Here is a 14,638-nt window from a genome sequence, read left to right as displayed (position 1 = left end):
TGTACATGTATCTTAACTGAGCAAGGAACAATGAAACTAAGAGATTTAGTCTTTGCTTTAAGTAGAAATCTACTTGAACTACACTTCCATTGAATTGATCTATGAGCTTCTGTAACCGACTTTCAAGAGGTACAGTGAGCATTAGGTGGTTTTACTTTAGATAGTGACAAGAGAAAATGAGAGGACAGAGAGGGAGGCTCAGGTCATTGGCCGGGATATGCCATGTCCACGAAAGTTATTCTTAGACGAGCGGAAGTCTGTCTTCCGAGACGTCCGCATGCAGTCATCGACAAACGTTAAGTCCACATAGTCCATCATTGCATGAAATCTTTGCTTTTCTTTCAAACATCAGACCGAGGTTGTCCTGCATGCGGACGTCTCGGAAGACAGACTTCCGCTAGAACAAAGACTTCCGCTGGTCTAAAAATAACTTTCGAGGACATGACCTATCCCAAGGGCTGGACCGGGAGCCTTCCTCTCTGTCCCCTCATTTTCTCTTGATAGTGATTAGTTCGGTTTCAGAACTTTTCTTATTTCAAATACATTTTGCGTTTACAGATATACATCACATATGAAAAACTGAACGTATAATTCATATCAAAGATGAAAAATTTTGATAATAAGCGCACTGCTTTTCAAAAATCCGAGAGACACGTTAAATGTAACAGGCGTTTTCTATTTTACGAATTGACGAGGAAGACTGGACACAAATAATTTTTCAGAGCGGGCATTGGGCAGGGGGGGCCCAGTCTTTATGGAATTTCTGGATCCGCCCCTGATGATGCTGCTGGTTTCATGAAATTATTTTTCTAGAAATAAAAATAGCAGCTTAAAATATGCTACCATACCGATCTTCGTAAGTATATCCTTTAAACTGATGTTGTTACAGTTGAAGAATTTATAAGGGTTTCTAAATGGGAAAAGGACGCATTGCCATTCATTCACGTCTCAATGATTTTCATACAAATCCTTCTATTTTTGTAAATATGAAAGTGTGAAAATCTCCACCCTTGCACATTTATTCTTACTCATTTGACCTACGGTAAAAATAGGAATCTGAGCGCTGTTTGTGACACATAATTACAAAAAAAATTACACAGGAGAAAATTTTCAAGAGTTTAAAGAGGCAGTGTCACGCTACTTTAGTCTAACTTCAATAACCAGTTTGTTACAAATTGCCTAGGAGCTCCCTGTGTGGTTTTGCACGAGCATCGGGGATGAAAGCTTAATAATGAATAATGAATAATGGCATTAAGTGAAAAATGAATAATGAATATTTGGGTTAGGAAAATTAGGAATAATGAATAACACAGCCAGCCCATGTCAGTGGAATAACGAATAAAACATTTGCTTATGTACTTGTTACAGTTAAATTTAAATTCAGGTTAATTTTAATTTCAACCTATAATTGTGGGTCATTTTATTTTAAACTAGGTTGAAATTGATAGTAGGAAACATCAACAAAAACCCATCAACTAGTAGTAAGTACGTGTAATATATTGGTTAGTAAATTGGTCCTAGAGGTGAGGGGATGAACTTAGTGTATCATGAGTATTTTATAAAACCCCAATAGTTGTTAAGTCTAGGCACTGAGTTTAAATGGTTAGCATGAAGGTTGGGGTTAGGCATACAGTGCATAACCGATTCTACTTTTCTTTCTCAGAGCTTTTTAGGACATTGTTCATTGATGAATCTCCTTTGGAGGGCAGGGAGAAACAATATTGAATTATCTTCCAAGAAATAAAAGAATTGAAACATACACGATGTATTGTTGATTTTAAATTTGCTTAGTTATTTGCTCTATCTTTTGCTTACTTTGAATTCGTTATAATCAAAGGGAAGTAAAAAAGGGTTCATAATCTATTGATCAGAAGCCATTTTGTAGGCTCTTGCAAGTGTTATTTCTTTTGCATTATCAAATAAAATATTTGTTGTTTTTTTTTAATTTTGCTGAGTCTGCTTGTAGTGATAAATCCAAATTTTGTGATTATTCTGGCACAGTCTCCTTCAAGTTCTCCAATTTGAGCAAGTAGCACATTTGGATGAAAGGGCGTTTCCTTTTCCATTTTATTAATTTTCAGCGCCACATAATCCTAAAGTTCGAACTTCTTCCTTTTCTTCTTCCCTTTCTGTAGACTGCTTGCTGCCTGCAAATAGCACTGGTAAGCACAATTTAAGGCTAAACACCCATTTCACTAAAACAGTGCTGATAAACAGTATTTAAGTCTCAGGACCCATTTTTGAGCGGTTAGCTTTCAATAACTGTGATTCAGGGTTAGTCTGGAGTCCGCGGTCTGCAGTTCGCAAGTGTCAGACACCGCTCTCCTTTAATGTCAGGCTCATCCTGCCACTTTTTCAAATTATTCACCATTTTTCTGCTCTGTATTTGATGTAGCTGTGACTTGTGCACTCTTTTGTGGCTTTTTAATTTCTTTTTTTCCGAGAGATTCCGAAAACCACTTCATAGGCTTTGCGAATTGTTCTGTGAATGGTTATGTTTTTTTTTGTTTTTTTTACAAGCGGTTTCTCCAAGATGATGACACCAGTGGTTCGGAGACGAATTCTTTTCTTTTATTAAACTGCAAAGGTTATCTTTTGTTGCTCTATTTGCCCGTGCCACCATCTTTTTTTCACAGTGGGAACGCTGTGTTTGCGGCGAAAATCGGTTTGTTATCATGACTAGAAATGATGCCTTGTTCCTGGGTATTTTGCATAGCGACGTAAATAAACTTCGTACAATATTTGACCATTAATTTTTCTATAAGTCTCACTCTATATCATTTACGCATGTGAGAAACGGTGGCTGTCGTGAAGGCTTGGAAATAGCTTAACGACTTCAGTTGCTGTTTCGATGGCTTAGGGGTTAATTCAGAGAAGAAGAAATCTCGGATGTGCTATGGTGCGGACGTTCGAATCTTTGGAGCGGCATGGAATGTTGTGAAAGTTCAAGGCACACTTCGTTGATAGTAAGCAAGGACAGTAAGGGGGAAGGAGAGGGAGAGACGGTAAGTGAAAGAAGAACAGAAGGCAAGGGAAGGGTGGAAAAGGGTGTTTTTTTTTATTCTCCCTAAAAATCCAGGCCCCAATTTTTTTAATTACATCCCCCAATAAAAGGGAAACCCTTTTTTAGACAGTTCATAATAACCTAGGTTGGAAAATATTTGACCTAGGTTGAAATTAAATTATATTAAATTTTAATTCAACCTGTAACATACTTTTTGATACATTTTTGAGAGGGGCTTTATATTTATACGATAAAATTTTTGTTTTCGTGAAATCAGTCGGCAATTAGGAAATTAAAGAAAACTACATACAAACTACAAAAGACTCCTTCCAAATCTGTTCCAAAGCTTCAGACTCAGATCATACTGGGACTATTGTAGAATATGCCAAACAACTTGTCGTAATAACTTCTTGAATCGTTTCCTGTCTGAACGTTTCACCTTAGATTCACGTGGACGGTTAGTGATTGGCCGTTTTTATATTAGAGACGCATAATCCGTCTGGGATTTTTTCTGCGTCTGTTAAATTCGTCTAGTGTAAAGACGGGCACGGGACGCATTATGCATCTGGACGAACTTTCCAGTTTAGTGCGTCTTGGAAGACAAACTGAAGTGGATAGTTCCTCCAGACGCATTATGAATCTTTTGCCTGCCTTTTCACCGTCGCAGAAAATAATATTTGCCCAAGTTCGTCGCAGAGAGATTATGCGTCTTTCACGGTTTGTCCCGTCTTTACACTACTATGGGAAACAGGAGAGAAGTATAATTCGTCTGGACGGATTATGGGGCGTCTCTAGCTAGTATAAAAACGGCCATTGCCTGATGTCCAAATTGGTGTCAGTGTGTCAACGACGGTGTACGCATGGTCGGCTTATCAATGATGTAATTGTTGGATACTGAATTGTGTAGAATGGGGAAAAGCAAGAAATCAGAGAAAAATAGGAGTCGTGACCGACGGTAAAGCGATATTAAGTTCACCTTGTTTTGTTTTATGGAACTTTCCATTTTATGTTTCTAAACCTCAATGGTTTTTAAAACTTTTTTTTTTGTACAGCTCACGTTCCAAGTTACCCAAAAGAGGGCGCGGGCGTTCAAAGCGGTCGACCGGCAGGTCAGCTGGTATCAAGCTAGGGGCAAACCAAGCACTTTCTAATACCAATTTTTACCATGAAAGAACATGAATTTAGGATAAAGCCAGTGAGTAATACGGAGTTTCAACTTGACATTATTCTCTAAAACTGTAAAATACATACGTGAAGTAGTCTCTGCGCCAAAAAAGTCAATTTTGAAGTTCAAAAGTTTGAATAATATCATACTTCAAAACGCATGAAATGCAGTCTCGGAAAACCTAATTTTCAAAATTCCGCGGTAGAGCATGCCCGTGCAACCCCTTTGGTCCGTCTCGTTGGATCGCACACTCCCTCAAAAAAAAATAACGCCCGCCCTCGGGCCTGCGTTACCTGTATGTATAGGCACATAAAATAAAAATAAAAAAAGTTCCGCAACCAACCAGGCTATGCCGTGCAGGCCAGGCTCCAAATTCAAATTTGTGAAAATAGCCACTGGCAATAGCACTGCTTTTGGAGACATATCATCCCTTTAAGAATTAAGTTTATAGTCGAATGTACAGAATTTATTTCGTTTTGGTGCAATGTCTTATAACCACGTTATGGTGTTATGGTGGTGTTTTCGGACAATGTTCTAATAATTGGTGTCAGTTATGAATAATCAAAAAGAACTTAAAAAGTATAATGAATAATTGAAAGGAAAAACCCAAAGAATAATGAATAACCGAGGTCCAATTATTCAGCTTCCGCCTCCGAACGAGCACGTTCATAAGATTTTCCATTGGTTGTATACTCCACAAAATTACTTCACCACTGTATTTCCATAGCAACTTCCGTATTACATTGTATAAACTCTATCGCATTTCATAACCTAATTATGCTTTCGTCATTGAGCAATCAGAAACGCAATGTTCTGTTGATTGTATAATAATTCGAAAATGCAACTGTCATAGCGTAGTACATACCTCTTTGACCATCTGTAGTATATACCTCTGTTATCCTAGGGTTACAGGGATGGCGCAGTGGTGAGAGCACTGGCCTCCCACCAATGTGGTCCGGGTTCGGTTCCCAGAATCAGCGTCATATGTGGGTTGAGTTTCTTGGTTCTCTACTTTGCACCGAGAGATTTTCTCCGGGTACTCCGGTTTTCCCTCTCCTCAAAAACCAACATTTGACTTGATTTGCTTTCATTGTTAATTTCAGTTTACAGTGTCCCCAATAGAGAGAGGTTTTGCACGGCAGCCATGTTGCATGGCAGAAGCAATAGTTTCTTTTTGCTATGGGAACAAATGTTCTTTCTAATGCAAAACATTTTCATTGTTCCTGCCAAGCAACATGGCTACCGTGCAAAACCTCTATCAGTGCTCCAGCGCACTTCTATGGAGAATGCTTTTTTCATAGATCGTTGCAAAACAACTTTTTGGAATAAGGTAATCACTTACTCCCACAGGCTACGATTATGTATTGTGTCGTTCATTTGTTTGGTTAACTTGAGAGAACTCTTTCTCGCAAATATCGTATTGTCATAAGCGTTCTCAAATTTGTTGTCATTCAGGCGTGTGGACATAGCTCATTGTGTGGTTTGTATATGTGCAATCAATTATGATGATCCTGTTCAGGTTATTAAATATTCTCATAGAAAAGAATGAGGACTTCAAGTGTGAGCGCAATCAATGGTATCGGTCCCGTTCAAGTTATTGAATATTCAAGAAATAATACTCGCGCCGTTGTTGTTTTTCTGATCACTCTACGGCAGTAACATCATGTGAAAAAAAAAAGAGGCAAAAACTTCAAATATAGCATCCAAACTCGTTTGGATGAAAGGTTAGGGTTCGTTTGTTGGGATTAGGATTAGGGCAAGGACTTAGGCTGTGGAGAGTCACGGCTCAACAGCTCCACCCGCCACAGAACTGCTATTTGCTATTTTACTCTCGTTATTCCTGAGGATACGCCGTTGGAATTCCCACTTATGTGTCTTTGTCGTTTTTTATTTGTAGTTCGGGAAATTTAGACATTCATTTAAGCGTGACCAGCACCAAGACATCTGCAGCAAGTCTTCTTGTGCCTCTAAATGACTAGAATGTGTTTTTTCCCTTCCTAGATTAAGAGCAGTTCTGGTGGAAGGTCCGGGTCTGAGTACCCTGCGAGCAGAGTCTCGTTCGATCTTCCTGGGTTTGGAATGCTTGCTTTAAGATTGGATGTTCCAAAGTCTTTGCCGAATATGTTTCTGTTGGGACATGCATATCGGCCAATTACGAGAGGAAAAGTGGATGTCCGTTCAGCACTTTACTGGTGCTTACAAGTTAGGCACAAGTTGTTGCTCACTTATAGCTCTGTTGATACTTAGTCACGCTTGTGTGAATAATAACATTTACGTATTTCTGCCCAAAGAGGGTATTGTTCATTCTGACCGTCGTACACAGGCGACATCCGGGGCAAATGAGGTGTTGTTAGGCCCGTTCCAATCGCCGCTCCATTCATGCGCCGAACCTAACTGATGAGTTAAGAGCGGCAGAAAAGCGGCGTTTGAATCAATTTGGTTCGGCAGGTTAGGTTTGGAGCGGCTAAAAACGTTAAGTTCGGCAGCGTCTGTCGCACCTTGCAACGTTGGAGCGGCGGCTGATTCACAAGGCGCTCTTGTCATGTGCCGAACCTAACGCATAAATTGTGATAATTTATAATCTTAATAGAATACACTCTGAAGTTTTACCTGTACCAAGGCCCCTTTACCATTGTATGGATTTCACTTTGGTTCGACCCAGGTACGGCGTATGAATCAGCCGTCGCTCCAAAGTCGCTCTCTAGTCAAACTTTATTGAGCTAGGTTCGGCACATAAGCGGAGCGGCGTTTGGATCGGGCCTTATTCTCTTTCTAATAGATGAGCAGAAAAGGCTTTTTGCGTGACTCCAGTTCCCTTCATGATCCAGAATGGTGTCGTTTTAATGCCTGAAATGCTGGACCTGCATTTGTCCCCCAGAGCCACCTCAACCTTATCAAAGTATGCATCTGCTTGAAAAAATGGAGTGACATGCGGAATTGCAGAAAATTAATTCAGTTTTTAAAGGAAAGAGGAATACTACAATGCCGGTGCACTTTTGTTTTTTAATGAGGTGCAAATGAGATGTGTTGTCGTTCGACTGACCTATATCCAATATTCTCCGTGTAATTTAACGACATGTCTAAAGAAATTCTGTTTGATCGTTTCACCATCAGAACTCACTATCTTATCCTTCAGAGAAAAGAGCATTTCCGATTATTTCAACATTACTCCTTCTGCATATAAAATTCGCATCAAGTCTGAGGACTTGTTTGACAGGCATGAACTGCATTGGTGCTTAGCTAGGCGAGAAAACTGCACTTCAGTCATCGCCATGTGCTCGCGTTCGCCACAACACCTTAAACGTGAGAATTAATTTACGTCCTTGGTTAGTAGAGAATATAAAAGAAAGGTGTCAAAATGCGAAATACTGGTCACCGAAACATAATGTATTAAGGATATCAAAATACGTGCCTCTTGATTGCACAAACGTTGAAGGACTGTGGCATGAGGACAATTCCTACATCAGGTTGTAGAGTGGGAAGATCACAGCCTGGTGGATTCTCAAACTTGAAGCTGTGCAGCAAGCGTGCCAAGACCAAAAAGAGCTGCATTCGGGCAAGTGACTCTCCTAAGCAAACGCGACGCCCTCCCGAAAACGGTAATAAAATACCTGCTTTTGGTGTTTGGAAAAGGCCATTGTCGTCCAGGAATCTCTCAGGTTTAAACTCATTGGGATCATCCCAGATCTCTGGATCGTGATGAAGAGACCATAAGTTGACAAGCACTGTCGTGCCTTTTGGTATGTTATACCCCTGCAGAGTTGTATCCACTGTAGCCTTGTGTGGAACAGCTAAAGGGGCAAGAGACGAGAATCTATGGATTTCTGCAATCGTAGCCTCCAAATACGGTAGATTCTTTTTGTCAGTGAGGTCTGGAAGGCGACTATACCCGATGACGTCATCCAGCTCTTGATGCAGCTTATCTTGAACATGTGGGTAATGTATCAGGTATACGAGTGTCCAACACAAGGTACTTGAAGTGCTTTCTAACCCACCCATAAAGACTTCAGAAAGAGAGAGGATGAGATGCTCGTCAGTGAGGAATCCTTTCACAGAATCGTCTTCGTTTTCAGCCTCCTTTTTTGCCTTTATCAAGAAGTCTGCCAAATCTCTTGGATGCTGTACCCTGTTAGCTTGAACGTGTTCCCTGTAAATCCTGCCAATTAGTTCATCTCTTTCCTCACGTCTCCTTTTTGCAGTCTGGATGGATTTGAACGGTAAGAAAGACAGGCATGGAAACACGTCCACCAAGCTCCCGGACGCAAGCATCTTCGCCACGCCAGTGATCATCTCAAGTATCCGTAAAAATTCGGGGTCATCCAGTTCATATCTAGAACCAAAAGCCATTGTACAAATCACGTTCATGACAGCAGGCCGAATCTCTTTTGCGATATCATGAGGTTCCCCATTCCATGAACTCACTCTCTTTAAAAGCAGATCGAACTCGTCTTCGATTACCTTGCTTTCCTTTAAAATTTCATTCATGTATCTTTTCAGTGCAGAGGCAGTGATTTTGCGATGAAGCCTCCATTGCGGAGAATAATCTGTCATGACGATTGCTTTGCCCTGTGAATAGACCTCTCCAGTATAAACGTTTGGACGCCCTGCGAACTCGGACGATCTAGTGACAAGAACTTCTTTGATGGCTTCCTCACCGCTGACTATTACAACGAGTTGACTTCCAAGATATAAGCGAAAGACATGGCCATATTGTTTTTCCATCTTCATTAAGTCAATATGCGGTGAGTCGACGGCCACCTTTAGCAAGTTTCCGATAATCGGTAATGGAAAAGGCCCTGGAGGCAAAGAATTGGCCTTAAAATATCCATTGAAAGCCCATGCAACTAAAATGAAGGCCAAAGTAGCCCAGAGCAGCTCTTCAAACATGACTTTGTGTCCAAAGCTGATCCCAAATTGGGCAAACTATTGATGGGTTAAATTTTTGCATATTCAATTTCATGCCGCAAAAGGGTTTGTTGATAAGCTGTGATTGTAATGATCTAATGAAATTTAAGCATCTTTTCCGGCCGATGCAGTTGCTGATAAAGTTGAAAATTAATCGATTACAATAAAAATTACACACCGGCTACCTTGCGTAGAATTAGAAATCGATATAAGAAATTCCCGACGAACGTAATATGCAATTCGCAAAAAAATAAAAGTTTATAATAAAATCCAGTGGACCGTTTTGTGTTTCATTGATGCCAGTCACTGTATCGGAACGGGTTAACATGTCATGACATGTTCACATTCATCGTTTTCATTGTGACGGATTTTAAGCACATTAACTTTCACGGCAAATGTTATTGACAACAGAGAAAAAACAAAAACGAGTCCGTGTGTTTATGAAAAGCTCTATAGCATTTATTATTATGGTAATGTTTGGCGTTCTTGAAAAAGAGTATTTGGCCGTTAATAAAACGGCTTTCGAGGACGACGGCGAAGGATCGCTCTAAAATCTGTAAAATCATCTGTGTGCTCTTACCAGCGCTGTTCTGCTCTTTGCGGACCCGCTCGCGCGAATACGGTGCGAAAATGAAAAAGTCAGCGTGATTTTTTTTCACAGTTGCATTTGTAGGGAAAAATTGTTTTGACGTAAATATCTGAGAACTAATAAAGATACCGTTTGACGTATGAAACCGTCAACCATAGTATTTGTCACATTCCGACAAGCGTAATCTGGTTTATAGAGGATATAATATTAAAAGTGTGTATATTAAGCTAGAATGGTACTTTATTCTACTGCAAGTATATTGCATTGGTCGGGAATCGAACTTTGTTCCTCCCCCTTGGCAGGCCCGAATTGCTAGACACTCCATGAAATTTTATTCCAAGGATATGAAATTGCTGCGAATATTGTCGTTTATGTGCAAGAATAAGGAAATTGGAAGCACAGGGTGATTTATTTGAGTTACTCTAAACATCGTCTGTTTACCTGTGAAAAATACTGACTATATAGTTTGTATAGTTGTGTTATGCACAGGCAAATATTCATGGTGAAAATGCAGAATAAATGACTCAATGACGGTTAAAATGTTCGTTAAATAGCTCTCAGGTACCCAGATGTTTTTCTCAAATCAAATTAGATATTACAATGAACGCTGCATGACCAGAACGTGTGAATTATTTTACTGACCGCCTTAGTTAGTAGAAAACGTCAAACATAATGTGTCAAAATGTTAAATGTGCGTCACCAAAACATGGAAGGGTCTCAAAATATGTGCCTCTTGACTGCACAAACTTTAAAGGACTGTGGCATGAGCACAATTCCTACATCAGGCTGTAGAGTGGGAAGATCACAACTTGGCGGGTTCTCAAACTTGAAGCTGTGCAACAATCGTGCCAAGACAAAAAAGAGCTGCATTCGGGCAAATGACTCTCCCAAGCAAACGCGACGTCCTCCTGAAAACGGTAATAAAACACCCGCTTTTGGTGTTTGGAAAAGGCCATTGTCGTCCAGGAATCTCTCAGGTTTAAACTCATTGGGATCATCCCAGATCTCTGGATCGTGATGAAGAGACCATAAGTTGACAAGTACTGTCGTGCCCTTTGGTATGTGATAACCCTGTAGACTTGTGTCCACTGTCGCCTTATGTGGAACGGCCAAAGGGACCAGAGACGAGACCCTCAGGCTTTCTGCAATCGTAGCCTCCAAATACGGCAGGTTCTTCTTGTCAGCGAGGTCTGGAAGGCGACTGTTTCCGATAACCTCATCCAGTTCTTGGTGCACCCTGTCTTGAACACTTGGGTAATGTATCAGGTATAGAAGTATCCAACACAGGGTACTTGAAGTTGTTTCCAACCCAGCCATAAATACTTCAGAAAGAGTGAAGATGAGATGCTCATCCGTGAGAAACCCTTTCACAGACTTGTCTTCGTCTTCAGCCTCCTTCTTTGCCTTTATCAAGGTGTCTGCCAAATCTCTTGGATGCTGCACCCTATTAGCTTGAACGTGTTCCCAGTAAATTCTTCCAATCAGTTCATCTCTTTCCTGACCGCTCCTCTTTAGTGCCTGGGTGGCTTTGAAAGGTAAAAACCACATCCAAGGAAACACATCCACCAGGCTACCGGACGCAAGCATCTTCGCTACAGCGGTGGTCATCTCAAGTATCCGTGAAAACTCGGGATCATCCAGCTCATATCTGGAACCAAAAGCCAAAGCGCAAATCACGTTCATGACAGCCAGCCGAATCTCTCTTGCGATATCATGGGGTCTGCCATTCCATAGACTCACTCTCGTCAAAAGCAGATCGAACTCATCTTCGATAACCTTACTTTCGTTCAGAACTTCTTTCATGTACATTTTCAGTGCAGAGACAGTGATTTTGCGATGAAGTCTCCACACAGGTAACCCAGGCTCACTGTGTGCGTCACGTAGGTATTAAAATATAGAGAACATATGAGGCGTAGTTTAGGTCTGAAAATTTGCTAGAAAATGGTAATAAAAATCGATAAAACGTACCATGTGGTGAGCTGTTGTTGTCTTTAATACGTACACGAAGTTTCGGGGAAAATGGTCCCCGTTCACCTTCCTTCATAATATAGTGACAAGGTAGGAGACGGAAGCCAGCGTCGGGACTCCGATCGACCCAAAACAAGCACGATTTTTTCCGCGAAAATCAAATCCAGTCGCTAAATAAACACGCCAGGTTCGTGGAATAGGAATTTCTCTAAACCATGAATCCACTGAAGCATCTCCAGGTAGCAACGCGGAGCCACCAGACTCCGTAAAACTTGTAAGTTAACCTGCTAAAATGGCGGCCAGAAAGCGTGGTACTCACGAAGTGCCCAATTCAAAATGGCGCTGAACTCTGGACGCCTGGTGACGAGTATAATAAGTCTCCCTCGAGGGAGGGGAGTCCCAAATTGCTCAGTGAGTTTTGTATTTAGCAATTTGGGACTCCCCTCCCTCGAGGGAGACTTATTATACTCGTCACCAGGCGTCCAGAGTTCAGTGCCATTTTGAATTGGGCACTTCGTGAGTATCACGCTTTCTGGTCGCCATTTTAGCAGGTTAACTTACAAGTTTTACGGAGTCTGGTGGCTCCGCGTTGCTACCTGGAGATGCTTCAGTGGATTCATGGTTTAGAGAAATTCCTATTCCACGAACCTGGCGTGTTTATTTAGCGACTGGATTTGATTTTCGCGGAAAAAATCATGCTTGTTTTCTTTCGCTCGGAGTCCCGAGGATGGCTTCCGTCTCATACCTTTTCTCTATATTATGAAGGAAGGTGAACGGGGACCATTTTCCCCGAAACTTCGTGTACGTATTAAAGACAACAACAGCTCACCACATGGTACGTTTTATCGATTTTTATTACCATTTTCTAGCAAATTTTCAGACCTAAACTTCGCCTCATATGTTCTCTATATTTTAATACCTACGTGACGCACACAGTGAGCCTGGGTTACCTGTGGTCTCCATTGCGGAGAATAATCTGTCATTGCGATAGCTTTGCCTTGCGAATAAACCTCTCCAGTGTAAACGTTTGGACGCCCAGCGAATTCGCCCGATCTAGTGACAAGAACTTCTTTGATGGCTTCCTCACCGCTGACTATTACAACGAGTTGGCTTCCAAGATATAAGCGAAAGACATGGCCATATTGTTTTTCCATCTTCATTAAGTCAATATGCCGTGAATCGGTGGCCACCTTGAGCAAGTTTCCGATAATCGGTAAAGGAAAAGGACCTGGAGGCAAAGATTTCGCCTTAAGATATCCATTGAAAGCCATTGCAAGCAAAATGATGGCCAAAATAGCCCAGAGCACTTCTTCAACCATGACTTTGCTTCCAAAGCTGACCCCAAACTTTGCAAATCATCGGCCGTGGGTGAAATTTTTGCATATTCAAAAGGCTTTGTTGACAAGTGGAAGGCTGTAATTTGCAACAGCTCATGATTTATTCAAATTCAAGTATCTTATCTGGCCGATATTGTTGCTGATAAGTTCAAAAATTCATCGATTGCAGTCAAGTTTAAGAGGCAATTACCTTGCACACAATTAGAAATCCACGAGATTTCCGTAATGTGCCGCGCATTTCATGAAACATAAACATGCCACGAACTCTGAACTATATTTAAATTCCGGTCGACGGACTTGGCTTTTATTGAGGTGAATTACTCTAATAATAACTTAAAAACTTATATAGCGCAAGCTTCATGACAGAATGATCGCATACGCTTAACATGGATTAAAATACCAATAAAATTTATCAGTTCATATAAGCTAAGAATATGTTCATAAATAGATTTGTAAGTTAACTTAAGATTAATTACATGAATTCAAAGTGCCAATAAAATTGTTAATTCCTGTAAACTAAAAATATGCTAATTTAAAATAATAAGTTTTAAGTTGACTCTTAAAATTGTTAATTGTGGTGGCTTTCCTAATGAAGGAAGGAAGTGAATTCCAAACGTGAGGGGCAGCCATACTAAAAGAACGGTCACCAAGTGTAGAATAAGACTTACGTAAAGGAAAATTTAAAAGTAATTCGTTGCCAGATCGCAAAGAGTAATTTGCACCGGTCTTAATGGAAATAAGATCACTTATGTAGGACGGCGCTAAGCCACTGATTGCCTTGTACGTTAAAAGTGCTGTTTTGAACCTGATTCTGTAGATTATGGGAAGCCAATGAAGTTTCATCAATAATGGGGTAATGTGACAGAATTTACTTTCCTCATAAACTAATCTGGCGGCCGAGGTTTGGAGCCTTTGAAGCTTGGATAACTGGTAGTCAGGTAGACCATACAATAAGCTATTGCAGTAATCGATTCTGCATGTGACAAAAGAGTGCACCAGTGTTGCGGCCGCTTCTTGCGTTAAATATTTTCTTATGCGTCTTACATTGTGTAACTGAAAGAATGATGCACTGCAAAGATTGGTCACATGTTGGGACATATCAAATGTATCATTGAACCAAGTACCCAGATTCCTAACAGATCTGGACTTGGTTGTCAGATGATTTCCCACTCGTATGCTAGTTACATTGACTTTAGCTAATTGCTGACGAGTTCCGATCATAATAAAGTCAGTTTTATCGTCGTTCAACATAAGACTATTGTGCTGAGTCCATTTCTTGATGTCAGCAATGCAGGCCTCCATGGCACTCACAGAAGCATCTTGACACAAAGAGTTGCTCGGGCTGAATGAAAGGTATAGCTGAGATAATGAAAGGTATAGCTGTATAGGAGCAGGTTAATTAATAGGTTCAGAAAGAGACTTTGATCGCTAAAAAAGGCTTGAAAACGAGGGGTTTTCAGTATGAGGTAGGATTAAAGGGGACATGTCACGAGGTTTAGCCAAAACTGGCAACCAAATGACGCAAAACCTAAACCTGAATAATTACTTAAGACAAAGAAGGAAGCTTTGCGAATTCAAAAAAGGCAGTGATGGGTATCCCCTAACAGTTTTTCAAAGTTAATCGCTGTTGTTGTAACTTGCTGTATGCTCGATAGGGCACCTTTGTCACT

General features: G+C 40.7%; 3 protein-coding genes across 3 annotated transcripts in view; 1 reads left to right on the top strand and 2 right to left on the bottom strand.

Annotated features, from left to right (window-relative positions):
* Positions 1–14,638, top strand: part of LOC138025285 (uncharacterized) — a 411,211-nt gene that overhangs the window by 376,620 nt on the left and 19,953 nt on the right. The window lies entirely within an intron of this gene.
* On the bottom strand, positions 7,153–9,094 carry LOC138025282 (steroid 17-alpha-hydroxylase/17,20 lyase-like). Its single transcript, XM_068872516.1, has one exon. The coding sequence runs from the start codon at positions 9,054–9,056 to the stop codon at positions 7,569–7,571; it is 1,488 nt and encodes a 495-aa protein (XP_068728617.1). The 5' UTR covers positions 9,057–9,094; the 3' UTR covers positions 7,153–7,568.
* LOC138025288 (steroid 17-alpha-hydroxylase/17,20 lyase-like) lies at positions 9,889–13,013 on the bottom strand. Its single transcript, XM_068872527.1, has 2 exons — positions 12,598–13,013; positions 9,889–11,530 (listed from the first exon to the last, which is right to left on the bottom strand). Exons 1-2 carry the CDS (start codon positions 12,948–12,950, stop codon positions 10,381–10,383), a joined length of 1,503 nt encoding a protein of 500 aa, XP_068728628.1. The 5' UTR covers positions 12,951–13,013; the 3' UTR covers positions 9,889–10,380.

The sequence above is a fragment of the Montipora capricornis genome, chromosome 12 (genome assembly GCF_036669925.1).
Source record: "Montipora capricornis isolate CH-2021 chromosome 12, ASM3666992v2, whole genome shotgun sequence".
NCBI lineage: Eukaryota > Metazoa > Cnidaria > Anthozoa > Scleractinia > Acroporidae > Montipora > Montipora capricornis.
Note: the sequence above shows the minus strand (reverse complement) of the source record. Positions and strands in the feature narration are given on the sequence as shown.